Genomic DNA, 13,279 nt, shown 5'->3' on the forward strand with positions numbered 1-13,279 from the left:
ACGTAGCCAAGGTGGTGGTGGGGGGGTTAAACTCAAACCCCCCCCCCCCCCAATCACCAGAGGGCTTTAAGTTTAAAACCCCTCCAGATGGTTTTGAGTTTAAAATTTCCCTACATATAGTTCAATATTATTCTAAAACAATCTAGTTACCAAATTCTATGAGCGTAGCTAATTTTGTTTTTTAGTTGTTTAAACAAAAATCCAGACATTTTTTAGTTTAACCCCCTTCCCCCCAACAGATGTTTTGACGATAAAACTTTCTTTTTCGATATAAAATCTAAAGCCAACTACAGTCACCAAATTCCAAAATCTGAGCCAAGATAGGTTACAAATTTCTACCAGTCGCTGGGCTCCATTAACAAAGTGCAGTGAATAACATGGAAGTCATCTGCCGAAATTTAAAAAAAGACTAAACGTGGCTCAACAAAAATGGCGAAGACGGATTTTAGAGACCGGGTCTCAATCATGGAAATCCTATGCCGAACTGGGAGTCGACAACTTAGTGAGGTTGTGACAGAGCGCCGCATAAGGTTTGCGAGACATGTTTTCCGACAAAATGAATTACGCATACCAAGAGTTATGATGACATGGAGGCCATTACGAGGAACAGGGACATAATAGTGTAATAGCTCGACACGTGAAGTTCGTGCCAAACATCTGGGTGCAGCCGTCAGGATTTGAGTTAATCTCATCAGCACTGGTAAATTGACAGATGTCTTTAATGTCCTCAGCTACAGGCTTGGGGTAAGACACAACGTTGTCTTGTTCTATCTGGCTGATGGGGGCACTCATGTCAGGTACGTCTGCAGCACAAGCTTCAGTTGCAATGTAGACGTGTTCTCTTTCTTCTTCCTCTGTCTCTTTCTGTAAGTCACCGTTGATCACATTCTGGAAGCCAGCCAACATCTGTTCTTGAAAGGTGATCAATAGCTCTCTTACATCGGGTTCTACCTTGAACAGGTAGGTGTTCGGTTCTTCACCTTCTTCAATTAGTTCTTCTCTAAGGCGTGCTTGCAAGGTTTCCTTCTTTCCGATTGCCTTCAGCCCTCGATCACAGAAATCTCGCCTCAGTTCTTTCATTTCAAATTCATACAGAAGTTTTAGACGAGCCATAGTAGATCCGATCCCACTTCTGACAACAGTTGTAACATATCTCTCCTACTATCCAGGCTCTCTTCAAACTGCACCACACGACACAATGAACTTAAAGAACCTCACACCTCAGGGCTCCAAAGTAACAGTAGCAATTTAATTTCAAATACATTACAACACTGTACAAACGGCAAAAACATTACACTAACTGTCCAAAAACCTAGCCTTGCTCCGCCTGACTTCACACGCTGTGCTGTTTCTAACTTCGCCTCCTACTGGTCACATTGCGAGGTAACGTGAAGTGTCGTGAAGTGTCTTGACTCAAACACACTCGCTCTTATATAGGGTCTCTACTGGCCTTCTAGAAACGCATGGAACGTCGCTTGACCACTCGCTTGATTACATTCGCCGTGACTTGCGTGCGTAATATTTACGACACTGGTCCTTGCCGAACTGGTTTGTACTGTCACTGGTCAAGGTTGACCGCTCGTCCTGCCCTGGACTGGGGCGATTTGGGTAGGCTAAAAACACTCACAGCACTACCCCCATCTGTGTCATCACCAGGTTTATAACAATAGCATAACTTTGCGCCACAATTTTATGGAGGACCTCAGAGCAGTGGACACCAGGTGGGAAGAGGCTTCAGACATTGCCAGTGAGACATCTTGCCACCCAATGCGCGAACGGCGCGGGAGGATCTTAGTCCTAAGTAAGAATAACAAATTAGGTTTATGAACTAATTTTTTTTAATAGCAGGTTAATAGATAGTAGATATCTCAGAATATGCATTTTTTTGTGTTTTAAATACCGGAAATAGTGTCTGGCGGTGGAGCTTCGCCACCAACACTGTTGGGAAGCTCACTGCGTTCCCTCAGACCCCTTTACATGTAAGGGCGGGGTGAATCCCCGCAGCCCCCCTTGAAATGAAATCCTGGCTACGCCCATGATATATATATATATATATAGTTCGTCCATCGTGGTTCGATGATTACCACTTTGTCATCCAGGGGGCTGAGGGCTTGTGTTGGGGGGGGGGGGGACAAGTGACTTGCACTGGAATTTGGATTCTTGCTTGCTTCCGGAAAAGGACGGGCTTTAGGGCGAGAGAGTGAGGTCGACGTGTTGCGCGAATCCTCCTCACTTTAATCCAAATTCCAGCGCAAGTCACTTAATCCAAACATATATATATATATACATATATATATATATATATATGTATATATATATATATATATATATATATGTATGTATGTATGTATGTGTGTGTGTGTGTGTGTGTGTGTGTGACACTATTGTGTATACTTGATTAATCTTTTTTACATTCTGACCCTTCATTCTTTCGGAAAATGTTTATTATATTCTTTCAATTCTTCGCTTAATAGTATAAAGGGTGTCAAATATTCTATAGCAAGTTAGTCGTGATGATTTGTTTTCATTTGCAGATAATTTATTATTACATTTTTATTAAATGAAAGCTGACAATTATGAGGGGGGGGGGGGGGTTGGCGTGGGGTGTTTTTCTTATTGTGTTAGACACCTTATTTATATAGGTTAGTTATTTTAGTTATTTAGCGACGCACCATAGTAGACGCATATTGAACGGGACTAGTGACGTTTGGGATATGTTGGGTTAGAGACCGGAAAATCAGTTAGCGATAGAACATTCCAGGGTAACGACGTGTTTAGTGACAGAGACTTCTACTGTGGCCCTTTTATCATAATAAATACATGTTGAATAGTTCATCAGAGTCGACTACATCTCTTCACTAGTTAAAATAGATGTGCCAGTTCTTGTTTGTGTTGTAGTTCAACTGCACGTAATACACCCGGACAATTACACCCAAACGATTGCAGAGTAATTGGTTGACTTCAAGACAGCCTGAACTAGCAACATCACAGTGGCGACCCCGAACCTCGAAGCCGGACCCCTGTTGAAGCCGAACATCGAACCGAACCTCGAAGCCGGACCCCTGATGAAGCTGAACATCGAACCGGACTTCGAAGCAGAACGTTTACTCAGGTGAGGGTCGTGCACTCGAAGATATAAGATTTCATCGGAGTACGGCTGAACACAGCAGTATCGCAGAGTGACTTTGTTCTAGATCTACATACAGTCATCGCCTGTTTGATCGCACGTTCAACGAGCCGTTAACTCAGGGTGACCTTCGTCAGGACCGTAATCATCGCAACGCCTGATCTTCATATGCTGAATCGACCTACAGCCAGAGAAACCGTTCATTCATAACGGGTGAGAGATCGTTAGTGAACCTGTTGGACATATTTTTTCTTCGTCATAGGAGCCACATTGAGTATCAAGTTTTACCTCGTCAGTTTCGAGAAGGACAGTTTACCCGCTGTCAGAAGTATTGTGAGTACTACAAGTTTGGTAGCTAACTAAATCGAAATCGCTCTGTCGTCTTACCCTTGGAGAGATTCTTGTGGAGCAGTTTGCTCATTGAACCGGTTGCTTGCCACGTTTATAACGGTCACTGTGTTTAACCTTTGGAAGGTTAGTGAAGTAATCTTTATCAGTACTGAACATTGATATATCTAGTATTCGTCGGTCTAGACCATATCTAGACTTGTTGATATTGCAGTTGTGGAAACAGCTACATCCACTTAATCTCGTTGAAAACCGTTAGTCGTATAACGGAACGTCGTCGGAGGTGACCTTGGTCTCACCTAGTCTACATTGGACAGTTTGGTCTAGTGAAGCAGAGTACAACAGCAAACTTCGTCGTACTACCAGAGTAGCAGCAGAAGCAGTGAACTATTTTAGAGAACCGTTATTCGTCAGCCCAGATCAAGTCATCGTCAAGAAATTCGTTATTCGTCAGTCGTCCAGATCAAGTTGTCGTCAAGAGACTGTTATTTGTCAGTAGTCGTCTACACAAGTCAAGTCATCGCCAGAAGAACCGTTAACCTATTCGTCAGTAACTGTGTACACAAGGTCGTCGGAACTACACATACGGTCATCAACAGTCGTCGAAGAAACTGGAACATTTTGCTGTGGCATATCAGGACATCTGTGGCATTACGTGGGATACTGGTAGCACCGGAGAACAGAGTCAGAACTGGAAGAGAGGCAGTGGAATTTGTTGTGATCTAACATATTCGGGAGTCCGAACAAAGGGATCTTTCTTATCAAAAGCTAAGTGCCATTTTTCTTATTAGTATATGTTTAGATTGCCCTTAGAAATAGATTTTGTCTAAATTTGGTACGTTAGCCTGAGTAAAATCAGGTGGTGCGCCTTAAAACCCGTCGGGGTAGAAGACGTAATTTAGATGAAAAGCTATATTATACGTTTAGGGTTGTAATTTGTTTTGTTTGTGCAAACGTCATATCCGTTGTTGCCTGGTTACTTCGTGACGTTATCATTGTGTGCCATATTGTCACATCCCAACCCATAGTGATAGTCTCATTTAATTATTTCATTTGTTTATATTATTTTAAATTATTTATTTTTATTAATTTAATTAGATCTGTATTTTTTTTTCACTTAATGATAGAAAGTGCGGGTAGGATTCTTTTACTGTGAATCAGACTAAAATAATTTTAGTTTGAGCGGTTAAAATCAAATATGATTTTGCCATGAGAATAATGCCGAAACTGGCTATGTAGTCAAACACTGTCGTCTGGCTAAATTTAGATCTGCAAATTGTTGTACATCTCTTTGGTACAATTTAATTATCTAGACTCTACTTTGAAATATTATTAAGTTGAAGATGAATGAAGGTAGTACATTCTAGATATATATATCTTGTTGAAGATATATTTGACACTGTATACACATATTTGTTTCGTATGGTTAAATAGAACCATAATCTACTCTAGATCTAGACTCTAGACAGTCCTTGAATTTACTCTAAGACACTTCACTGTGACTTCAGTCATACCAGATTTTAAAATTGATCATAGTTATTCATACTAGATCTAAAAGTCATAGTGCTCTTGATAACTATAGATCTAAATAGTATTATTATACATACTATAATATACTAGATTTAAATTTGTGTGTAATACTGGACCTAATATACAGATTTGAATATAACCATAATAACTCAGACTAGATTTACACATTTACTAAATCTATAGATAGAGACATAACACTTAAAACTGGTATAAAAGTGTGTAAAAACTTTTAAAGTATAGCCATAACCAATATAGGCTAAGGAAAAATATATATAAAATATAAAACACAATGGCTACATCATCATATGTGGACCTTAAGGAGGTTAAGGAAACAGCTATGCAGGATGGAAAGGCCATGGAGTTAAAAGGAAAAGACTTAGCCGCTTATGTACAGCAAGTTGTGAGGGAAGAAATGGAACGTCAAGATAAAATAAGAAGGGAAAAAGAAGAGATAGAAAGACAAGAAGAACATCAAAGACAAGAGATAGAGAGGCAAGAAAGGATCAGAAAGGAAGAATATGAGAAACAAAAAGAGGACCAAGATAGGCAAGACAAGGAGAGAGAAAAAATTAGAGAACATGAAGCTAAAATGGAGAAGATGAGATTGGATGCAGCACAAGCCAGAGCCCAAACTGAACAAGGAAATAACACAAATAACTCAAATAATTATACCACTCAAAGAGACAACCCTAATTCACAGACATGGCTAAAGAGAAAAATACAAAGTTTTGATGAACAGAAGGATGACATTGGTGATTTCCTGAAAAGATATGAGGCAAAAATGTCTACATTTAATATGCCTGAAGAAGAATGGTCTGAAATACTGATAGACTTTGTTCATGGTCAAGCTCTAACAATATGCCAAAATCATGACCATCATATTGATGATAGTTATCAAGTTTTAAAAAGAGAATTATTGAATGCCTATGGTCATAATGCTACAACTTTTAGAAAGAAATATTTTGACAATATACCATCATTAGAAATAGAACCCCAAACTACCATTAATATGGAAAAGGATTTCTTCAATAAGTGGGTAAAATTAGAAAAAGTGAATAACTCTTATGAGGGATTAAAAAATTTTATTCTAGTGGACAACTTTGTAAATAAATGTGATCCTCAGTTACAATCTTTTATTAAAGAAAGAAACCCAAAAACTATAGATGAAATAACAGAAATAATGAGAGTATACAAAAATGCCTATCCAAATAAACCATTTTCTGATAGGGATAAGAGCAAAGTAGATTTAATAGGATACACCAAAGAAAATGTTGATAGAAGTAGAAATAGAAACAGATCAAATAGTGGAAATAGAAAATATAGTGAAATAACTTGTTTTAAATGTCAAGGAAAAGGTCATATAGCAGCTAACTGTAGAAGAGGGAATAGTAGGTCTGGAAGTAGAAATAGACACAATGAACAAAATAACAGTAGATATAGGAGTAGAGATAGGAATGACAGGGGAAATTATAGAAATAGAAGTTACAGTAGGGAATACAAAAACAAAGGTACAGATAGGATATATTTCATGGAAGGAAATAGGAACAATTTTGCAGTGTACCCAGGGTTTGTAGATAGAATTCCGGTGGAATTAATCAGGGATTCAGGTTGTAACACTTTGGCAGTAAAAACTAAATTTGTCAAACCTCATTGGTATAAAGGGTTTACTAGGAAAGTAGAATTAGCAGATGGCACCGTAAGGGAATTTAAAGCTATAAGGGTATACATTGAAACCCCATTTTTCACTGGTTATTGTGATGGCATTGCAATACCAGAAATGAGATATGATATGTTAGTAGGAAACATAAAAGGAGTTAAAGAATGTTCAAGAAAAGAATTAGAAGACTGGCAAAACAAATACAAAAACATAAGACAAAATCATGAAAACATAGAAACACAAAATATAACAAGTATGATAATAACAAGATCAATGGATAAAAAAGATGAGAAACAGGAAAATACAATAAATGTAATTAGTAATGATAAAGAAAAACAAACCAGTAATGTAATACAAATAGAAAATACAGATGTTAAGGAAAAAGAGATAGAAAATGAAACACAAAATAGTCTTGAAACACAAATATCTCAAAGTGAAAAAGAAACAACACCCACATTTGCATTAGAACAAATGAATGACAATATTATTGGGAAAATTTATTCAAGAATATCAGATAAAAACAATAATAATCCAATGGAGAAATTTTGTATAGAGAATAAAATATTGTTTAGACAAATAAGTAATGATAACAAGAAAATAAAACAACTTGTCTTACCACAGAAATATTGGAAAGATGTTTTAATCATGACACATGATAATAATTTAGCAGCACATAGGGGAGTAAAGAAATGTTATAGGAATTTGTCAAAACAAGTATTTTGGCCCAAAATGAAAGCAACAATCAACAAATACATAAACTCATGTGACATATGTCAAAAGAGATCTAACAAAAGTCTAGTGAATAAAGCACCTATTCAAGAAATGGATGAACCTACAGCACCATTTCAGAAAGTATCTATTGATTTAATAGGTCCTTTAATTCAAACTGAAAATAATAACAAATACATTCTAACAGTAATAGACATGTTTAGTAGATACCCAGAGGCAATCCCATTATCAAATACAAGTGCAGAGAATATCATTAATGCCATAACTCAAAAAGTAATTACAAGACATGGTATACCTAAAATTATATTGAGTGATCAGGGATCTCAGTTTAAGTCAGAACAATTTAAGAAATGGACTAAACAATACAATATACAACACATATACTCTTCGGTTTACCACCCGGAGAGTAACGGTTTATGTGAACGATATGGTGGATCATTAAAAAGATCACTAACAAAGATAATTCAGAATAATCAGAACAAGTGGGATCATTACATTAACTATGTACTATTTGCTCATAGAAACAACATCCATGAAGCAACACAATTTTCACCATATGAAATAATACATGGAAGAAAACCCAGAGATGAATTAGATGTTTTTAAAGAAAATCTAATAAGCAATGAGAATAAATTAAATAATGACAGTGAAACAACAATCACAACAGAATTGAAAGAAATATGGACTCAAGCATATAACAACAATAAGAAGTACAAACAAAGTGCTCATGAGAATCTAAATAAGAAAAGACAATTGAAAACACTAGAAGTAGGAAACAATGTATTAATATTGATAAATGACCTGAAAAATAAAATTGGTAAACAATGGAAAGGTCCATTTAAGGTGATAAAGCAAATTAGTGATGTGAATTATCAAATTGAAATAAATGGGAAAGTTAAAACATATCACATAAATAATTTGAAACTGTATCATGATAGAGAAGATGAGTTGATACAAAACATTCAGGAGGAAATAGAAAATACATTTTCAGAAAGAGAAGAATGTTTGATGATAATAACAAATGAAAATCACAATGAAAATGATATTAAGGAAATACCTGTAATAGAAACAAAAGAGAATCAAACTTGGCAAAAGATTAATCTTAATAATTTAACTAAGGAAAAGTCAAAAGATATAACTAAAATAATACATGAATACAAAGAAATTTTTTCCAGCATACCAGGAAAAACTAATATTATTAAACATGACATTAAAGTAACAGACTCAAAACCTATCAAGCTTAAGCCATATAGAATACCGCTACATTTACAAGACAAAGTAAAGAAAGAAATAGACAATTTACTAGAATCAGGTATAATTGAGCCATCAACATCTCCTTATGCTTCACCAATTGTGATAGCCAAAAAGAAGAATGGAGATATAAGGTTATGTATTGATTATAGGAAACTTAACAACATCACAGAATTTGACCCATATCCAATGCCAAATATAGAGGATATTTTACATAAATTAAATGGAGCAAAATTTTTTACTAAATTAGATTTAACTAAAGGTTATTGGCAAATACCTTTAACAGAAAATGCTAAACCTTACACAGCATTTGTGACACCATATGGTATTTTTCAATGGAATTATATGAGTTTTGGATTAGTAAATGCACCTGCCACATTTAATAGAATGATGAACATGATAATTGGAAACAAAGAAAATGTTATTTGCTATTTGGATGACATATGTATTTTTAATAATAGTTGGGAGGAACATTTGGTAGATGTAAAAGAAGTATTCAAAATAATAAAAGAAAGTGGACTTACAATTCAAGCAGAAAAAGTAGAAATAGGATTGGAGGAAATAATTTTCTTAGGACATAAAGTAAATAACAACATGATTAGCCCTATTGAAGATAACATAAAGAAAGTACTTAATATTGAAATACCTACAACAAAAAGACAAATTAAAAGCATATTGGGAATAGTAAATTATTACAGAAAGTTTATAAAGAACTTAGCAGAAATAGTGAATCCATTAAATGACTTACTTAAAAAAGGAAAACCTCAAAAAGTAGTCTGTAATGAGGAATGTGTGAAAGCTATTGACAGAATTAAAGATGTTTTTAGTCATGAACTAATATTAAGACTACCTGATAAAGACAAAATATTTTATGTCACAACTGATGCATCTGGTAATGCTATTGGTGGTTGTTTAATGCAGAACTATGATAACTTACATCCTATATTATATGTAAGTAGAAAATTGTCAGAGGCAGAGAAAAAATATAGTGTCATTGAAAGAGAAGCCTTAGCTGTAATATGGGTAATTACTAAGCTAGAGAGCTATTTAATAGGAAGGAAATTCATATTATTAACTGATCATAAACCTATTCAGTATATACAACAAAAGAGCATGAAAAACAGTCGTGTTTATAGATGGTTCTTAGCACTACAGGAGTATAAATTTGAAGTGAAAGCTATTAGTGGAGCTGTGAATATTGTAGCTGATTTATTGTCTAGAATGACATTGAAGTGAAACAGTTTTGTAAATAAACTATGATTATATTGATTATGTAATATATATTAATATATTGACACCATTTATATGTTATGAAAAGGGAGATAAGTAAAGTTGATGTTAAGCATTTAAAAGTAAGTATGGATATTTTTTTTTGTGTGAATCATTTCATATATCATTGACGAAAGTTAGTTCTATGGAAAAGGGTGAGTATAAAAGAAAAATGGACAAAAGCGTATAAAAGGGTGGTAAGAAAAAATTTATTGAATGTGTAAATAAAGTTTATAATTGTTTTTTTGAAATATTGTATTTTATCAGATTACTGCCAGTGAAGAACATTTGAGATGTATAGGACGTGCCCATAAGATGCCACATTTTCCTCCATGATGAACTATGTACCAATGAAGATGATTCTGGAATGTTATGAACTGTTATGAACATTGACATGAATATGAGGAACTGTCAAGATGAAGATGTCAAGATGAAGAGATCAAGATTTTATGTTTGTGGTCTTCCCCTTAAATTGAAAATGCCCTTGTAAGACTTGACAGTAGTGGAAAAATATTGACATATTTTTTTTTCAAGGGGGGGAGGAATCTGTTAGACACCTTATTTATATAGGTTAGTTATTTTAGTTATTTAGCGACGCACCATAGTAGACGCATATTGAACGGGACTAGTGACGTTTGGGATATGTTGGGTTAGAGACCGGAAAATCAGTTAGCGATAGAACATTCCAGGGTAACGACGTGTTTAGTGACAGAGACTTCTACTGTGGCCCTTTTATCATAATAAATACATGTTGAATAGTTCATCAGAGTCGACTACATCTCTTCACTAGTTAAAATAGATGTGCCAGTTCTTGTTTGTGTTGTAGTTCAACTGCACGTAATACACCCGGACAATTACACCCAAACGATTGCAGAGTAATTGGTTGACTTCAAGACAGCCTGAACTAGCAACATCACAATTGATTGACACCCCAAAATGACAATTTCGTCTATTTTTCAGTAGATTTTAATAATTTCAGGAGATTTCCTGGTCTTTTTCGAATATTTTGCCATTTCAGATATCCTTGAATATAATTAATGATGGTTTAATTTAATAATTTATGAAAGTGTGGGACCTACTGCAACACATTGGTTGCAGTAACATAAGGCAGGCCCTGATTCGACTTCATTGTTTTTGTTCCTTTGATTCAGAGGGAGAGGCACAGCATGTCATTGTCAGCGAATACATTATGTACACTCTTGACTCTAGACATGGACAAACTACTCGGCCAAGGTTGCCCGTGATGGCTAGTTTTCTTCTTCCGTAACAGTCCCATGCGAGAACGTTGGTGCTAAATTTATCTCTTTTGTGTGAGATACAATGGACTGAGAAATACGAATCCATTCGCGCTTTAAGGTTCAACTTTGAGATCTTTGTTTGGCGGATCTTAAAATAACGACTGCAAATGAAACCAGACAAACTGCATATGTTTAGTAAAAGCCTCCTCCTCTTGTGTTTCTGATTTGTGCTATAATTGTCGTCAATGATTCATGTGTTCTTGAACCAGTTTCCCTGACGTTGCAGTCTATCCAACTGGCCGCTCAACAGCACATCATAAGTCACATTAATGACATAATCAAGAACAAGCTTGACACTGCTGAGGAACAGGTCAGAAATGGCATCTCGAGGAAGGCGAGACTGCTGGCAGAAACACTTGATACCACATATTGAGTTGATGCTGCCGAGAGTTCGCAGTCGATAGACACACCGAGCAAAAACCACATGTTTGGATATCAGGAGTTATTACAGAACACGGCTTTACACTACGTATCTTGATACCTTAGTTTCTTCATTTCGTCTCGCTTTTCGAGCAATAATATGGTCAATTCAACTTGTTTTGTCTTCATCCTAAAACGATGCAAGAGCTTCAATGCAAAGAAGAATACCAGAACTGAACGATAAGCGTTCATCGCCATCTTTTGTTTGATCAAACGTAGGGAAGCACGGGCCTCACAGAACAATGTGTACATTAAATACTTTGTTTACGTTTTTAGTTTCTTATTTTTTATTATTCCATGACAAAGAAGTATTTACTGTACACTTAATAGGTATGGGAGCCGGAATGGAGGGGGGGGGGCTGTTCTTTTCTTTAATATCTCCGTAACATGAAAGATGAGGCTAGGACTTTGAGTTAAAGGTTGCAAAAAATCCTGCGGGCGACCATGCAAAAGGGGTTATAACCTCAAAACCCCTGGAGGGGGATTTTAATCTCTAACACCCCCCCCCCCCATTGGCTACGCTGGGGCAAGTGATGGTTTAACATTAAAATCTCACCAAAAATAAACCAAATAAAAGCAAAAAAAGTTACAAAATTCCAGCCGACCCCTCTGCGATTTCTTTTGGGGGGGGGGTTAATTCCGAAAACCCCACTGGCTATGCCCATGGGTTATTCAGTTTGTTTTCAAGTTAAACGTAACGCCAAATGATTCTCTGAAACTCTATTACTTTAGATAATTAAACAAAAAATGGCTTGAATGTTCATTCATTAAAATAGTTTTTAAAAATCATGGTTTAGTAATAATTTCATTGTATGCTTTTAAATATGTGAAAAAAATAAAAACTGAAAATAAGATTTTATTTACCTGTATACCTCGGTCATCTAAATGTTTGATTAAAGATGGTCGGATTAAAAGCCTATATAAATGAAAGGAATAAATTATTTAAATGAAACATGAAAACAAAATTACTGAAAAATTATTGTGTATTTATTTTTTTTAATAAATTTTAATAAACAACGAAATCTTACTTGTCCATTATCCAGAAAACAAATTTTGCCTTTCTACTAAGAGGCATGTCAATCAATTCTTGACTGCAATTTAAAAAAAAAACAATCTAGTTAATTTGAATGTATAAATCTACTCAGAGTTTAGATGACTGCACACAATGCTTCTATTTGCTGTTAAGATAAAATACTCATCAAAATAAACATACAATCTCAGGTTTTAATTTATAAACACTTGAATATTCATATAAAGAATGGTAACATAATATTGGCAACTCTTTTCATGTCCATAATTTCCTGGATCCTAATGTTTAACCTCCCTTCCATTCAATACCCTAATTCGCACTGTTTGTTATTCACACCATGATGCACTACGACCGTAACACCGTCCTTATTGGACAATTTAAATATATATCGAACGCCCATTAAAAAAAAGTCATTTATGGCAATATTTCCAATAAATTATCATTCCCTTACACGGACAACCAAATAAGAACCAACAAAAACATAATTTCTCAAGAATCTATATATGACACTTTCAATAATATTTGTATTCTTTCATTTTCCTGCGCTGTTAATAGTTTTAACAATCTTTATAAAACTAATAGTGTACTTCATAACTAAGAATTACATTATTAACATACAA

At 35.3% G+C, this 13,279-nt stretch overlaps 2 protein-coding genes and 1 long non-coding RNA gene across 8 annotated transcripts in view; 1 reads left to right on the top strand and 2 right to left on the bottom strand.

Annotated features, from left to right (window-relative positions):
• Positions 1–13,279, bottom strand: part of LOC106069841 (lysophospholipase D GDPD1-like) — a 256,943-nt gene that overhangs the window by 14,031 nt on the left and 229,633 nt on the right. For all 6 annotated transcript variants that reach the window (XM_056006398.1, XM_056006396.1, XM_056006399.1 and 3 more), the window contains 2 exons: positions 12,658–12,720; positions 12,494–12,545 (listed from right to left, as the gene is read on the bottom strand). In XM_056006398.1, coding sequence (XP_055862373.1) covers positions 12,494–12,545; positions 12,658–12,720 — 115 coding nt within the window. The remainder of the gene's footprint in view (positions 1–12,493; positions 12,546–12,657; positions 12,721–13,279) is intronic.
• The window catches only part of LOC129922068 (uncharacterized), a 94,957-nt gene continuing 82,050 nt past the window's right edge, over positions 373–13,279 (bottom strand). The window contains exon 2 of the mRNA XM_056006401.1: positions 373–1,331. Within this exon, the coding sequence (XP_055862376.1) occupies positions 598–1,113 (516 nt within the window). The 5' untranslated portion in view covers positions 1,114–1,331 and the 3' untranslated portion in view covers positions 373–597. The remainder of the gene's footprint in view (positions 1,332–13,279) is intronic.
• On the top strand, positions 2,622–10,672 carry LOC129922069 (uncharacterized). Its single transcript, XR_008774072.1, has 2 exons — positions 2,622–4,828; positions 10,179–10,672. It is a non-coding gene; the product is annotated as an uncharacterized LOC129922069 (long non-coding RNA).

The sequence above is a fragment of the Biomphalaria glabrata genome, chromosome 12 (genome assembly GCF_947242115.1).
Source record: "Biomphalaria glabrata chromosome 12, xgBioGlab47.1, whole genome shotgun sequence".
Classification (NCBI taxonomy): Eukaryota; Metazoa; Mollusca; class Gastropoda; family Planorbidae; genus Biomphalaria; species Biomphalaria glabrata.